This window comes from Microtus oregoni, unplaced genomic scaffold (assembly GCF_018167655.1).
Source record: "Microtus oregoni isolate MIOR12 unplaced genomic scaffold, Mior012 000113F_ref0000058, whole genome shotgun sequence".
Classification (NCBI taxonomy): domain Eukaryota; kingdom Metazoa; phylum Chordata; class Mammalia; order Rodentia; family Cricetidae; genus Microtus; species Microtus oregoni.
Window position 1 is genome coordinate 1,084,524 of NW_024544742.1, and position 16,907 is coordinate 1,101,430.

At 40.7% G+C, this 16,907-nt stretch overlaps 1 protein-coding gene across 1 annotated transcript; it reads right to left on the bottom strand.

Annotated features, from left to right (window-relative positions):
* Positions 1-2,740: 2,740 nt before the first annotated feature.
* Positions 2,741-15,917, bottom strand: LOC121443852 (Y-linked testis-specific protein 1-like). The gene is made up of 3 exons (XM_041645608.1): positions 15,780-15,917; positions 3,103-3,568; positions 2,741-2,955 (listed from the first exon to the last, which is right to left on the bottom strand). The coding sequence occupies exons 1-3, from the start codon at positions 15,915-15,917 to the stop codon at positions 2,741-2,743; spliced, it is 819 nt and encodes a 272-aa protein (XP_041501542.1).
* Between the last annotated feature and the right edge of the window lie 990 nt (positions 15,918-16,907).

Genomic DNA, 16,907 nt, shown 5'->3' on the forward strand with positions numbered 1-16,907 from the left:
GAGGAGGCTTATTCCATTTTGCCTTCTTTGTGCTCCAGGGCCACACATGAGAGTGACGATGAGGACAGCGAGAAGAAGGGGGAGGGTGTACCATCATAACCTGGTATAAGTTTTCACCCAAATTGTAGCCAAATCACCTGACATGGGAAAGCTGATCTACATGCTGGACCCTAACTGGCAGCTTGAAAACTCTAATATTTTAATTAACTTTGTGAAGACGAACAATGAAAAATCGCCCCTTTACAGTATGGCAGGATCCTTACATGATGGAAGTCAGATATCAATACCATACTGGTATATTAGGTTCTGATGGGTTTGTGGGGTCTTTGTCACACTCCACTTCACATCATAGATTCCCTAGTTAACTGATTTTATGGAGTTCAGAGCATACATCATATGTTTACATGTCACAAACCAGTATGCATCAATGTGTTTATGTTTATCCTGTGTGTGGGTGAGACTGTTCATTAGTTTTCTAGCCCAAGTCCTACAGAACATGATGAATGAAAGGGAACACGGTAGAAAAAGGCTCTACTTATGACATAAAACCCCTCATAGGCAGGTTTCTTCCCTACTAACCCACAGAAATACCCAGCATACAGGTCCTATAATGCTGCTCATACAGCCACCTGTGACCCAAAATAAAAACCCCACTCATCTTCCCAAACACATGAGTCATATTTTGCCAAGTATCTCAATCTATTTATGTGTTTTATTCTGTAAAATGTCTTTGGTGTCTGAGTCAACATCTCAAATGAATGTTTTTATTTTCCTAGTTCCAATCTCTTCATTGGGTATCTTCTATTGATTTTTACTTCATAAATAATAAATATCAAAATTTCCATTACCTTTCCTCCTCCCACTTTCTTCTCGCTCCTCCATCAAACCGCTTTACTCCAACTCCAGTCTAAATAGAGGGCAGGGTACCTTGACCTGTGGGAAGTCCAAGCCCACACTTCATCCATCCAGATTTAGGAAGATAAGCATCCACATAGAATAGGATGACAAAAAGCCTGTATATGAAGTGCAGACAAATGCCAGTGCCATTATCATTGGCTTCTCAATCTGCCCCAATTTTCATCCTCATTTAGAGCTTCCAGTTTGATCCCATGTTCTTTCATTCCCAGGCCACTGGTTTAGTTGAAATCCCATTCGTTCAGGCACAGTGTCTCAGTGTGTGGAACAAGCCATTTAATCCTGACATCCTTGCTCTTATTCTCCATCTGTCGGCTATTCAACTGGAGCTTGGAAGCTCCATCTAGTTTTCTGATTTTTACCCTGACATGATCTCCATCATTTGCCAGACAAACTTCCTAGAAGAGCTGATACCTATACTCCTTAATGTATTTCACAATATAGAAACAGAAGTGTTATTGCCAAATTCCTTTTATGAAGCTACAGTCACTCTGATACAAAAACTACACAAAGCCTCAACCAATAAAGAGAATAACACGCCAATCTCACTCATGATCGTCGACACAAAAATCCTCAACAAAATACTGGCAAACTGTATCCATGAACATATTAGAAAAATTATCCAGAATGCCATGGTACAAGTTCTCACGCAAATTGTAGCCAAATCACCTGACCTGGGACAGCTGATCTACATGCTGGACCCGAACTGGCAGTTTGACATCTCTAACATTTTAACCAAGTTTGTGAAGATGAAGGAAGAAAAAATCGCCCCTTTACAGGATGACAGGGTCCTTACATGATGGGAGTCAGACATCAATACCATACTGGTATTTGGGGTTATGTTGGGTTTGTGGGGTCTTTGCCACACTCCAACTAGCATCAGGGATTCCCTAGTTTAATGATTTGATGGAGATCGGTGCATTCATCGTATGTGTGCATGTCACACATTAGTGGGCATCAATGTGTACATGTTTATCCTGTGTGTGGATGCGTCTGTCGATGAGATTTATAGCCCAAGTCCTACAGAACATGATCAATGAAAGGGAACACTGTTTTCCAGATATGGCAGGGCAATTATTTAAATAAACTCACAAGGGTTGGATGGCATGCAAAGGACCTATGAGAGTTCAAGGCATACCGAATCCAGGCATGACAAAGTAGGTGGCAGATAGAATTCTGACAAAATGAAGTAGGTAGCTTGACGTCCATCCCACTGCAGAAGAGCAACTGGGAGTAGACACTTTTCTCTAAGCAGGAGGCTCCTGGTCACTCAACAGGCTCCAGTGGAGATCAAACATCCAGTGACTTACAGCCAGTACGAATTATACTATTCATCAAATGAAACCTAATTTTCTATGATTTTGAGTATACATTTGTGTCCCTTCCTGATTAATCTACTCTTTATCCTCTAAAGTCTCAATAGCTCACTCTGATATCTGTCACATCTTTCCATTTGACATGTTTTTCCCTCAAGCTTTATCCCTCCCCGAGATCCTACAACTATTTGTCCCCTCTCCACTATTTTCTAGACAGCCATCTTGTCCTTTACCACACCAAGCATCCCCAGTCCATCCTCTCCAAGGGGAAAGACCATAAATCCTGCTTTGTTTTGAGGCATGTATTTCTGTGATGTCCCATCCACAAAACACAATCCATCATTCATCAAAGAACACAACATGTTCACAAATTTTGATTTTGCGAGCAAGAATATTCCATTGGAAAAAATACCAGGATTAATAGAAGACCGGAGGTATCTCTGAAAAAAAAACACATTCCCCAAACACTGTTTTAAGTGTGCCCCTCAAAATTTGAGAATTTCACTTTATCAGATATTAACCAAATCATAGACATAGAATTGGAAGTCATTATTAAACTTGATGAAACACACAGAAGGTTTGGTGGGAACTTGGCAAATAATTTTACCTATCTCTTGGGTTCCATCTTTTTTGTTGTACTGCACACTTTTGCCTGCCAAGGAATCCCTGCCTAATTCCAAAGTCACTTCTACTGGAGGACATTCAGGCATGATGTGGATGTTGCCTTCAATGGAGTCATCAAGATGGTGGTAAAGGTACAGGACTGGATCATTCTCCTTGACAATGTAGAAACAGGTCATCATGGTCTGCACCTCATCTGGGACCACGCCACTGCACTCCCCCATAGAGCCTGGCATGATGTGGAGGTTGCCTTCAAGGTAGTCATCCAGGAGGTGGTAAATGTACAAGACCGGATCTTTCTTGTAGGTAATATAGAACCAGGTCTTCATGATTGGCACCTCCTCTAGGACCATCCCATTCCAGTCTTCCTTAGAGCCATTTGTGCCCGTGAATATATGTTTCACTGCACTGCCAACTATGGTGTTTGACAGATGAGTGTCTGTCACCTGAGGAAATGGCACATTGTTAGGCAGGATCTTAAGGTTTAAAATCCTTTCATCGCTGTGAAGCTCCAAGCCATAGACACAATCAATCCCATCATATTTCAACAAATAGAGAGAGGGATATGTAGGCAGTTGATCTAGAATGATGGCTTTCCACTGGGTGACTGGTTCATTGGCTTCCTTCCAGCCATGAGAAATTCTGTGGCCAACAATATTCTCCAGGGCCTCAAAAGCCTTACTCAGGTTTTTCTTCTGGAGAGTTGGCCCATTCTTCTTCTGGAGAGGTGGCATGCATCTCATAATAAGAGGCATGTTTATCATGGTGGTAGATTTACTGAGATAGGCCACAACACTCCTGTTCCACTGTCTCTTGGCTCTCTTTCTGTGCTTGGGCTTCATAGCTGCCAATCTCTGCATTGGAAGAATTCTTCAGTTTCAATCAGACACAAAGTCTTTTCCTCCACCATAAGTGCCTGCAAGGTTAAGAAGGGGAGGATGCGATGTCAAGATTCTTTTCTGGAAGATCTTTGGGGAAGGTGACAAAGGCAGTGCTGAATAGATTTGGGCTGCCTAAATGTAATTTGGTCTTTAGAGATTCATAGGAAAATTATCAAACTATTGTCTACAGCTCAGTATATGTGTATCAGAGACACATTCCTGCTGCCCAAAGGCAATGGACCTCTACTGAGAAACCTAATTTCTGACTCACTGTGTCTATGAGAGGAGACTGTATGCCTATGCCCAAAGTGAGAAAGAAAAATCTGAACAGATGGCAAAGAATTCGAAGGACAGCCACTTCTCTCCTTCCCACTCAAGCTGTTGGTTAGGTGGTGGATCCAAAACCACCTGGCCAAGGTCATGACACTCCAGTCCATTGGCTCTCTGTATTGTGTCTCCTGATCCAGACCCAGGTTTATTACATAAAGCCATTCCATGTCTTCATTAGAGAAGTGAGTTTTGTGAGACAAACTGCAAAAATAAAGACTCATTAATCTGGGCAATAGCACCATTTAGAAATAATTAATACCTTTTAAAACACATATGGACAAAGAGGATCTTTGCCACTTTCGTGGACTGATGAATTGGACATTGATAGCAAAGATAAAGTGGGAAGAATACATGGCATTCACCGTCCCCACAGCTATCAAATATAGAAGCTGTTAACAACATAAATTTTAGACTCACAGGAGATTTGAAGGAAATCTCTCTGGGACTACAGAGTTCACAGTTGCTTCCTAAACATATTTACCAAAAGAAAATGTCTTGGCTCTCCAGATTCCATCTTCTGGAAATGTTCAGCTGCCTAATCCTGTTGAACAGTTGTGGAGCCCAAGAGCTGAACTCACCTCCTCAGCCACCGTGAAGATAGTCAGCCCACCTTCACAGAAGACTAGTGATTCATGTGGAACAGAGTTGCCACCCCCAACCATAGCTTTGTGACATCACCAAGGCTCTACTTATGTCGTAAAACCCCTCATAGGCAGGTTTCTTCCCTACTAACCCTCAGAAATATCCAGCATGCAGGTCCTATAATGCTGCTCACACAGCCCCCTGGAGACCCAAAATAAAAACCCCACTCATCTTCCCAAATACATGAGTCATATTTTGCCAAGTAACTCAATCCCTTTATGTGTTTTTTTTCTGTAAAAAAGTCTTTGGTGTCTGATTCAGCAACTCACATGAATGTTTTTTTTTCTAGCTCCAATCTATTTATTGGTTATCTACTATTGATTTTTATGTTACTTCATAATTATGAATATCAAAATTTCCACTTTGGTTACTCCTCCCACTTTCTTCTCGCTCCCCCACCAAACCTCTCCACTCCTACTCCAATTTAAATTGAGGGCGGGGTACCTTGACCTGTTTGAAGTCCAAGCCTACCCTTCATCCATCGAGATTTAGGAAGGCAAGCATAGACATAGAATATGATCACAAAAAAGCCTGTATATGAAGTGCAGACAAATGTCAGTGCCATTATCATTGGCTTCTCAGTCTGGTCCAATTGTCAGCCACATTCAGAGCTTCCACTTTGATTCCATGTTCTTTCATTCCCAGGCCACTGGTTTAGTTGAAACCCCCTTTGTTCAGGCACAGTGTCTCAGTGTGTGGACCAAGCCATTTTATTCCTGACATCCTTGCTCTTATTCTCCATCAGTCGGCTATTCAACTGGAGCTTGGAAGCTCCATCTAGTTTTCTGATTTTTACCCTGACTTGATCTCCATCTTGGCCATACAAAAGTTCCATGGTGATATTCAAGATAGTCATCAGTCTGACTATAGGATAAGGCACCCATTGTGACTATAGACATGGCACAGTGCAGTCAACCTCTCCTCACCTGCCCAAGTTCCTCTAGGGGGTCACCCCATGCCTCTAAGAACCCCTCGAGCGATAATGATCTTGACAACCCCAGAATGGCCTACTCAATTAATATCATCAGTGTATGTGCATTAACTTGTGTGTGTGTGTGTGTGCGTGTGTGTGTTTAAATCACAATAAAAACAAATGGATTGTAATATTGAAATTTCTTCTCATCTTGAGAAGAATGTTTGCTACAGAAATACTGTCATAATAGTACTGAGAGTGTAAGCTGTCTCAGCAAGGAGAAGTAACTAGAGGAATCCCCCAGGAGTTAGGCTCAGTGTCCCAGGAATTACGCCCATGGAAAGTCAATGAACTCATGGATGGAAGATAAAACTCAGCCTAAATAACACTCCAAATCATTTAGGTGGAACATGAGATACTCTTGCAACAGTTTCAAGATGTCTAAAATGCCTGGACAAGAACATATTGGGAACACAATGATGTGGAGCTGAGAGTGCATGGCAAAACTGATTGGATCTGGCAAAAATTATGGAAGCATACCAAGGAAACCACCAGTGGGACAAAACCCTAAGAAATCTGTATGACAACATATCCACAAAGGAAAGATCTTAAATATGTCACTCTCCCAGTGGTGATGATTAACCCATTCCATCGTAGTGACTCCCTGATGTGTTTAAGATAACCTGTCAATTCTGTCTATTTAGTTACAGGGAAATTTACATTGCTTGCACAGATTAACTAGCAGCATCATTTACTGACAAGCAAAGGCAAGGCAAAGCAATCATAGACATGTTTTTGAATGCTGATGATGTTATTGGGAGTTTTTTGGGGTTTTTCTTAAAGGGAAATCATCGGTGACTCTCATGCATGAAGAGATCCTATCTCTGTGATGTATCTGGAAGGACTGAAATAAATAAACTAATATAGTTTTTTTTCTCACAATCTAGTAACATTTTTTTTTTGCAATATCCAAATAAGTGTGTTGCATGTGTTTCTTCCACTCCTTCAGCCAATAGCCACTGAGATACCAGCCCATTGAGGTGTGGTCTCCCTCTCTTTCATAAACCAACATTTCCCTTCAGCTGGTTCTCTTGCTTCCAGTGTCCCTTCCAGCTGCTAGCCTTCTTTGCTGATCCCGCTGAGGGCTTTTTTCAGGGATGGTCATCTGTAAGTTTTTGCCCTTTAAAGAAATAATCATTCTATTAATCACAATTCTAAACTGGTGTAGGAGCTTGTTTGTGACTTATGCCTTCATATATGATACAAGCAACCTGGGTGTGGAGGGTGTTCTTTCTGTTCATGTGGGGAGGCATGGCAGCAGGAGTAGATGTCTGCTCCTTCTCTGAATGGAAATCAGTAAAGAGTGGAAACCAAGGACAAGGATGTCCTGACATATCAAGGCTTGTCCTATCAGGCCCCAAAGCCTCCAGCTAGGTTCAGGGTCACCACAGTCTCCAAAACCCACTGAGCATGCAGTATTCAGAACCAGAAGCCTGTGTGTGCCAAATCACATGAAATCATCGTGAGTACACCAATCTGTTTTTCTTTTGTCCCATCTGAACCATGTTTATTACCAATAAACATAACTTGCTGCATCTGTGGTGTCCTAAAATAGCTTTAAATTGTTGTTGGGACAGTCTTACGGAACTTCCTCTGTTGTTATGAGACCTTAAGGGGACAGCACTTATTTCAGAAATCAAAGGCTGTTGGGTTCAAACCTATGCTTAGCTGTTGGCGAGAAATTGGTTTGCCTATAGCTAATCTATGGAAGGATGGATTTGACTAATGAAAGGAGAAAGCACACATGGAGGCAGGTAACCGTACATTTGCAAATGACCCATTTGGTGGCCCTACTTCAGGCTCCTCTCTTCTCCTAATCTTGTTTTTTTTATTAGTTTAGGTCAAGAATTAGAACTCAATCTACATGATCTGTGAACACTGAATGAGTTAAGTATGTGGGACCACCTTGATGTCTGCCTGTCCTCAACATGGGCAGAGTTCATGGGCATCTGACACATAGCACAGGATTGTCAGCAATCAATCTCTGGTCCACCTAACTGTACAGCATAAGAGTTGTCATGGTTGCTCATCTGATACTCTTCATATGATCTCCATCCACAGAGATGTCAGAAAAAATCCTCCTCTGAAAAGGCAAGTTCTTTACAAATGAAAGATTATACAGCAGAAGAGACTTGGGAGATTTATTTGGGCAACTCTTGAAAGGATAAAGTGATGGAAGAAGGACATTGCTTAATTAAATAAAGAATCTGCTTCCCCTGTTAGTTTAGATCATAGGTGGGGAGAAAAAGAGAACAGAATGCTGGGAGGAATCCACTGAAAGCCTGAGAAAGCTCGGGAAAGAGTAAAGCATGTTTTCTTTTTAGCAGCTATATCTCGGGTTTGCTCTACTTGCTAGAAGCAAGCAAGCACACTCATTTAAGAGAAGATTCCTGACTCACCTTCAGCTGCAAAACCCTGCAGCTGTTAAGGGCTACTGCCAAGAAACATTTAAATGGTGTTGATAAAAGCCAGCTGAATGCTTGTTTGTTTTCAGCAGTAGCAGGAAAAAAAAACTGTGATGTTTTAAAATGCCGGAATTCTGGGCCATCCTGCCAGAACAAACTCTGACTGTTTGAGTCAGGAGGGCCAGCTACAAAGAGAGGGCTTGAGTGTTGTCTTTGGACCTTGAAACACTATAGATTTGGGGCACTGAATGCGGCCCTGGCTGGTACCACAGCCATAAGGTTGGAATGGCAGAAAGCTAAGGAATGGGCTACATCTAGAAGGCAAAGCCACCTCTTTAGTCCTACTGAGATTGCTGTGTAAATTAAAGACTCATGTGGTCAAAAAAACAAAGAGAGATATAGAGTAAAGAGAGATTCAAAGACAAAGAAAATTTTTAAATGATTTACAGTGTGTTAAAAATATGTGCAGGCAAAAAGTTGAAGTTCTTAAAGATAAAAAAAAAGGAAGAGAGTTGTTGGTTGCAGTAGTACACACCTTTAATCCCAACACATGGGAGGCAGAGGGAGATTGACCTCTGTAACTTCAAGGTGTGGTAGCACACACCTTTATTCCTAGTGCCGAGAAGGCAGACACAAACAGGTCTCTGTGAGTTCAACGTGTAGGAGCATATACCTTTGATCCCAATGCTGGGAGGCAGAGACATGTGGATCTCTGAAACTTCAAGGACAGCCTGTTCTACAGAGTTATTCCAGGTCAAAGATACAGAGAACCTGTCTCAAAAGGCAAAAAATAAAAAGGAAAAATAAATTAGAGCTTAAATTGAAGCTAACAAAGATGGAAAATACACAGAGAATTTTGATACTGTATGCTATTGTGCTCTGTTTGAATCATTTGAATGCTGAGGAAGGAGCAATAGCTGCTAAAAGATATTTGTTTATAAATGCTGCTGAACTAATCCCACATAGATATTTTGAAAGTGCCTTGACTTTAAAATTTGGATCTAAGGACATGATGCTTTGGAAAGGAGGTTCTTATTTTGTTTTCAGAGAGGGTGAGAGTCTGTGGACTGCCGCTATCCCAATATGGTATTACGGATCACGACTTTCCTCATATGACCTCCGTCCACAGAGATGTCAGAAAAATCCTTCCCTAAGAGGGCAAGTTCTTTACAAATGAAAGATTATACAAAGGAAGCGACATGGAAGATTTATTTGGGCAAGCTGTTGAAAGGATAAAGTGATGGAAGAAGGTCATTGCTTAATTAAATAAAGAATCTGCTTCCCTTGATAGGTTAGAACATAGGTGGGAGGAGTAAAGAGAACAGAATGCCTTTAGAAAGAGGAAGTGAGCTCAGAGATGCCATGCACCCCTCTCCCGGGCAGACACGGGAGCTCTGCTCCCTGAGGCAGATGGCAATGCAGCCAGCCACCAGGTCAGACATGCTGAATCTTTCCTGGTAAGCGCACCTCATGCTGCAACATACATTATTAGAAATGGGTTAAGAGGCTGAAAATACTGGGCCAGGAAGTGTTTAAAAGAATACAGTTTTTGTGTTCTTATTTAGGGGCATAAGCTAGGTAGGCGGCCATGGTGCTGGGGACGCAGCCCCGCTGCTCAAATTACTACTATAAAGGGGGAAATTGAAGAAGGGAAGGAAGAAGAGAGAGAGAGAGAGTGAGAGAGAGAGAGAGAGAGAGAGAGAGAGAGAGAGAGAGAGATATGGAAGAATGGATGAATTCAATCATTCATTGGAAAAATGAGTGAACCAAAGAATGAGGAGACCTAGAAGGATAAAATGTGCTGCATTCCCTGTGAGAGTCAGGTCATATGAAAGATGGACATTGTTGTGCACTGAGGAGGAGGATTTTTCCATTTTGCCTTCTTTGTGCTCCAAGCCCAGCCACAAGAGTGATGATGAGGACTGGGAGAAGAAGAGGTGAGGGTGTACCAGAATTCCCTGGTATAAGTTATCACCCAAATTGTAGCCAAATCACCTGACCTGAGACAGCATTTTTTGATCTTTATTAAGGTATTGTGATTGTATAGTTCATTTAAAAATGTAATGTATATAGGTTGTTAATGGATAATCTTTAATAATAGTCAAGTTTGTAGTCATGTTAGTTAGATTTTCTAGCTCTATAGATATATATTTCAGTTAGATAGGCATTCTTCATATCTTTCTTAGACTACAAAATATGCTATTTAATGTTTTAATACCTTAGGGTTTTTCCAGACAATGAGACACTCTGCTCCTGGCAGCACCAATCTACATCAGGAAGAAGATGGGCATCAAAGAGGATCCTTCTGGAGTGTGATAGACATTTGGGCAAGAAACTGCTCTTGCCTAAACGATTGCATAAAGGACACAGAGAACACGTAGAGAGAGGACTACCAAACTTGCCTAAAGGTGAGATGATCTTTCGGGTTTCCTGATTTATGGAAGAGTCTGAAAGACATTCTTCAAGACAAGCAGATAGTGACTGCGTTTGAAATGTCCTTCTTCATGGAAATGTCTGCTGGAAATTATGGGCCTGTTGACTGAAGATGGATACACCAACGGTACAGAGGAATTTTGTTTGACTTTACAGGCAGCGAGAGGTCTGCTGGTAGCCCAATGAGCCTCCTTCTCCATCTTTGAAAAAAGATGGTTAATTTTGACCACCTTCACAAAAAAGTGGAAGTGAACACATCAGGCAGGTGATGCTGAAAACTGCTCAAATTCCTGAAAAAGCTATTCCTTATATAGAACCTACTTTGGTAAAGCCCACACAGGCACAAAGCACAGAAAGACATCCACCTTCTAAGTTAGAGACTAATCAATGTGCCCATAAGGAACTCAGTGTTTCTCCATCTGCTCAAACGCTGCTGGTAATTTCTTTACCTACAAAAGGAACTGTAGAATTTTGGCAATCTTCCCAGGAATCTAGGATTTTCCCTATCTGAACAAGGGTCTCTAAAACTATCTATATCAACACAATGAATTGTAGGGACTCTGCTACCGTCTAATATGGCTTTGAAACATCTAATTTCTTCCCAATAGTCTAAAATTTTTCTTCATCTATCCAACATACTGTAAGGATTACAAGGAGTACAGAACATAACAAATCTAGCCAGAAACATCAGGGAAATTTTTGTCTTCAATAGAACATTTACCATTTTCTCTAGGTGCTCAGGAAAATCCTTTATATAATCCATGGTCTCTAGGAAATTTGCTATTTTGAAATTTCCTAAAGTAGTCTCGAGAGCTACAGAGGTAACTTTGCTTGCCCAAGTACTTTGTCTTTTATGCAAAGTCTTCAAAACAGTCAGTATATTCTTCAAAAATTTTGAGGCAATAGCAATATTCCCAGAATACCTTGGTACATTTTTCAAGTGTGAGAGAGGGTGTGGAAACGTCTCAGTCTGCTACAAGCATAATAGAAACTTGGTAACAAACTCTAATGCCTAGATGATTTCTAAGTTCTGCCATAAATCTGCAGAATTTTTTCCCTTCTGGCTAAGGGAATATAAGAGCTTTGGAACCTTCATATGGTCCTCTGGAACATGTTATATCATCTGCGGAAATACTGAAATTAGCATAATTAGCTGAAGAGACTCTGCAAATTTCTACACTTTTCAAAGCAGTTCCAGTGCCATATAAATATTCTCCATCTACCCAAGTGACCAGGGGAACATTCCATGTGTACCAGGGCATCTGGGTGTTTTGTCATCAAGATAAACAACTCCAGCATCTTCTTGTTCTGATGAAATGATTGTGGGAACATGCCCACGATCACAAGGAACTCTGAAAATGTCCAAATCTGCACAGGGACTCTTAGAGTGTTCCTATGCTTCAAAGGACACTGTGAAGAGTCTCATATTTGCCAAAGACACGATTGGAAATTTGACATCTGTAAGAAATACAGTAGGACATTTTGCATCAAGGACAGAGCCTCTGATGTTTATACAAAATACCCAGACTCTGATAGAATCTTTGCAATCTAGTCAGGTATATTTGTGAGTGTCAGGGTGCAGAAGGGCTTGTGGCACCTTCTTTATCCCCAAGGGTCTTTGGACATATCTGTGTCTGCAAAAGGAACTCTAGTGGCATTGCTGTGCAATCAAGGAACGAGGAAGCATCCTGCTACATCCCAAATGCCTCAGAAAACTTCTCAGTCTGTGCAAAATCTTTACAGTATGTACCATCTGTCCCCGAATATCCGAAAACTTCTCAATCTGAAAAGAGCACACGAGGATCTTTGTCCTCTCTACGAGGTACTGGAATATCTAGCTCAGGTTCTCAGGAAATATTCCAAATTTCTGTGAGTTCAGGATATCCTGAACATTTTCTATATTTTGGATCACCTCTGGAAATTTCTTTGTATGCACATGGATCTCTGTGATTTTTTCATTTCCTCATGGGGAACGTTATCTTTACCTCATTTTTTTTTTTTGCTAATCTATAATCATCTCAACTTGTCGGAATGAATCTCAGCCATTTGTCTTCTGTCAGAGAGCCTGTGGATATCTGTCCATTTATCCCAGGTCCTACATAGTCTTCACCATTTAATAAAGTGCCTAGAAGATTTTCATCACATGTCCCAAGTAATCCAGCATTTCGAATCTCTGCTCATCTGCCTCTAGAAGTTAATGTATCTGATCACTGAGTCCATCAGCATCCTCAAAAGGAACTCTGGGGCCTTTGTTATCTTCTGCAGTCATCCAAGGAAAAGTCCAAAATACAAATAGTTATCACGGGCAATGTCACATAAAAGAGAGACATTAGAAACTTCTCCATCTCATGAAGGAAGTTCAGTATATGATCCTTGTCCTCAGGAGACTCTGGGACTTTACTCCTTTTCCCAGGTGAGTTAATCAACTTCTCAATGTCCTCAAGAAACTTTAGGTTCCTGTGTATTTACACAAGGTTCTGTCCACACTGCACAAAGGAGTCTAGGACAACCAACATGCTCAAGGGCTACCAGGAACTTCCTCATATACACAACATACATTATCAAGTTACCCTCTGCACAAAGTACATTAGCACATGCATCATGTACCGCAGAGTCTCAGGGATATAGCCAGCATGCCAAAAATGGTAGAAACTTTGAAATCTATTACATGGTCTCCAATATTTTTGTAGAACTTTTGCTACCTCCCTGGGACTCCCCAAGATATTCATCATCTTCATCAGGTATATGCAAAAGTTCTACAACTACCAGATGACATGTGGAATCTGATGAGCCATGGGAACATTCTGTATATGCCCCAGAAAACTTGAGTTATTTCCATTCTTTCCAGTGCCTTTTGAAATCTAAACTGTCGGAAGAAGAAACTTTTCGTTACTCTAAACATATGCAAGGCTATCTAGGGCCCTCTGTTTCATTCTATGGGACCTCTTGGATATTGGAATTCTGCACAAAGGGTTCACCAAAAAGATCCATCTGCTCCAGACACCTTAGGAACTTTGACTTCTTGAAAAGGGCAAATGATGATTCCTTTATCTGGGCAAAGCACTCTATCCTCTTTCCTAGAGTCATTGGAAATTTCCTTATCTGTTCAAGTGAGATCCAGACATTCATTATCTTTACTAGAAGTTGTGGAATCTTGCCTTTATTCATGTGGAAAAAAGAACTGGAAGTTACTACCTGTGCACATGGAAATCTGGTGTTATCCAATTGCTCAAGAGTGGATTTGAGATCTTCATTATCTACTCCCATGACTCTAGGATTTTTTCCACATAACAAAGTGGATTTAGGAATATCTCCAACTGTTTCATGGATGCTCAGACCTCCTGTGTCTACTCAGGCTGTTCCAAGAACACCTACATCTTCCAAAGAGGTATAGGAATCCAACGTTAATCAGAGGAGAACAGAGACTTTTCCATATGCCAATGATGATCTCTTTCATATGAACAGATGCAAATTCTTAATTTTCCAAGTGGAAATTAAAAGACTGGTCATCTGCCAAAGGGGTGTTTAAAACTGTTCTGTCTATTTCAGGGCCTGTAGAAAAATTTCTATCTGCCTCAAGGACACAATGGCTTTTCAGTTCTACACTCCAACATACTGGGAGCTTTTCTCTATCTTCCCAAAATAAATCAGAACTGTACACACCTACTACAAGCATCTAGAATCTTCCCCAAATGTCCAAACTTACCTAAAACATTCTCTATTTTCCCACGAGTCTCTGGGACCTACTCCACCTACACCAGGTACTCTGAACATTCCCCACTTGTTCAGTTGTGGTAGAAAATACCTGTATACACAAAAGTGACTCTAGGATAAACAACACATCAGAAGGCATATGAAGGACGTTCATTATCTCTCCAAGGTACTTTGTGATAGTCTATATCAGGACAAGAGTCTCTAGGACATTGCCCATTTGTCCAAGGGTCTACAGAATCTTCTAGACCTTCCCACAAAGTGCAAGACACTTCTTATAATCAAGGGTTTGTGGCAACGTTCCCATCTCTCCCACAAGAAACACATATTTCCTGCCCAGGGAATATTGTAATATTTTTCAGCTTCTCAAGTTATTCTAGAAACATCTTCTTCTCTCCAGAAAGTAGAAGGTTCTTTAGATGTGCACGGTGCTCGGCAACTTCAACCTGATTCACAGAGTAGTTGGGAAATTCCCAATGGATTCCAAAGTCATCAGAAACTATAACATCTCGCCTAATGGTTTTTAATAGTTCAGAGTTTTCATCTGTGAGTCTTGAAACATTGACACCACTTCCATTTAATCTGGGACTTTCAATGTCTGTCCTAAATACTCTGTACCTTTCTGGTTCTGACTAATAAATTCAAGAAACATCATCTCTCCAAAAATCTGTCCAATTTTCTCTATCTTCTAAATGTTCACTGAGACCTACCCCATCTGTACTAGGGACCTCCCAATATTTATTATCAGCTCAATTGTACTCAAAATTGTCTAGAGCTGCCAAACAGATTCTCAGATTATCACCACTTAAGTAAGGGTGTTTAGGAGATTCATTACCCAGGCTCTTGGAATTTCCATATCAGCACAATCATTTGTAGGACATTCAAAATCTGAAAAAGAACCTCTAGAAATGTTCATATCTTCTCAAGAAGACCTAGAACCTTCTTTATCTCAACAGGCTGGTGTACATTCATCATATATTCCACAAGATTGTGGACCTTCTCAGTCTTAAAAAGATCCTTTAGGAACATCAATATCTACACATGGTGCTCTCCAAAAGTCTATAGTAACAGCACCATTACTAGCTCAAAGTGTTCCAAAAATTCATGCTTCTTTGGAGTGGCCTCTGCGTTCTTCGGAATATTGCTAAAGAGACAACAGTTCCTTTGCCATTTTATATAGAGATTTGTAGTATTTTGAAATCTCTCTCAAGGTCTATAGACACTCTGACATCTATTTTAGAGACAATGAGATTTTCAACATTTGCCAAAGGTGCACAGGCCTTCTATAACTGAACAAGTGACATTGAGATAACCAACAATTTCTTATAGAGCTCTGGGATTTTGTCCATCTAACCAACAATTTGTGAATACTGCCTCATCTCAAAGGGGGCCTGATAGAATTTCATTTATGGACAAAGATATAAAACAAATGTGTTCATGCAAACAGTTTACTTTATGAAACCACTGAAGCAAAACTGTCCAGTAAATGCATTGTCTGCACAAGGGGCTCTAGGAATGTCCGTATCAGCAAAAGAATCTCTTTGACACTCACCATTTTTTCATAGTTCTTCAGATACTTCCCTGTCACTTGAAGAGGCTTCAGGCACTTGTTTGGAACAAGGGCATCCAGGGCAGTCCTTATCATTAGCATTATCTGATCTAGGAGACCTTGGGCTATCTGAATATTCATGGGGGCACTAGAAACACCATGATCTACCTACCCATAGCACTCTAGAAATACCATCTTCTACCAAAAGGAATATAGAACTACACCACCTCTCCAAAATACTCTAGCACATCTCCTTTATTAAGTGCAGATTGTAAAACAGGCTCCTGTATGCCAGAGACATCAGAATATTTCATCTACCAAAGAGGCTTGTAATATATCAGACTCTTCCCCAAGAACTTCAGAAACTTTTCCATTTACCTCACGATCTCTGGAAATTTCATTTTCTGCCAAATCACAGTGGGACCATGTATATCTGAGAAAGAAATTTAGGATCATCAGTATCTCTGGAGGAATCCCTGAAAACTTCTACTCCTGAGCAAGCATCTATGGGTTCCACTCCACCTGCATCAGGAAAGATGGTCACTCTCCCTCTCAGAAAAAATGTTGTCCGGACACATCTTTAGGTTTACAAGAGGATTCACCAACTCAGAAAACCTAAGCCGGAATTTTATGATTTCACAAAAGGCTCTGAGATTGTCTATTTCAGCAGATAGACATTCAATAAATGCTTTTGGGTCTCCAGATATTTCCTTATATCTAAATAGGCTTCAGGCACTTGTTTTGAACAATGGCATTAAGGACAGTCATTATCATTATCTGACCTAGGAAATCTTGGACTAGGGAATACTCAAAGGCCCATGAGAAACATCACCATCTACGCATAGCACTCTAGAATAGGCATCTTCTACCCAGGGGATTATAGATACTTCAGCACCTGCCCAAAATGCTGTAGCACATATGGGTCTTTCAGTACAGATTCTAAAATAGGTCCCCCTTATGCGAGAGACATAAGAAATTTGGTATCCCCCAAGAAGCTGGTAATATATCAGACTCTTACCTAGGGATTTCAGAAACTTTTCCGTCTACCCTAGAAACTCTCAAAATTTCATTCTCTGGCCAAAGTACTATAGGACCATCTGTATCTGCAAAAGAAATTTTTGGACCATCAGT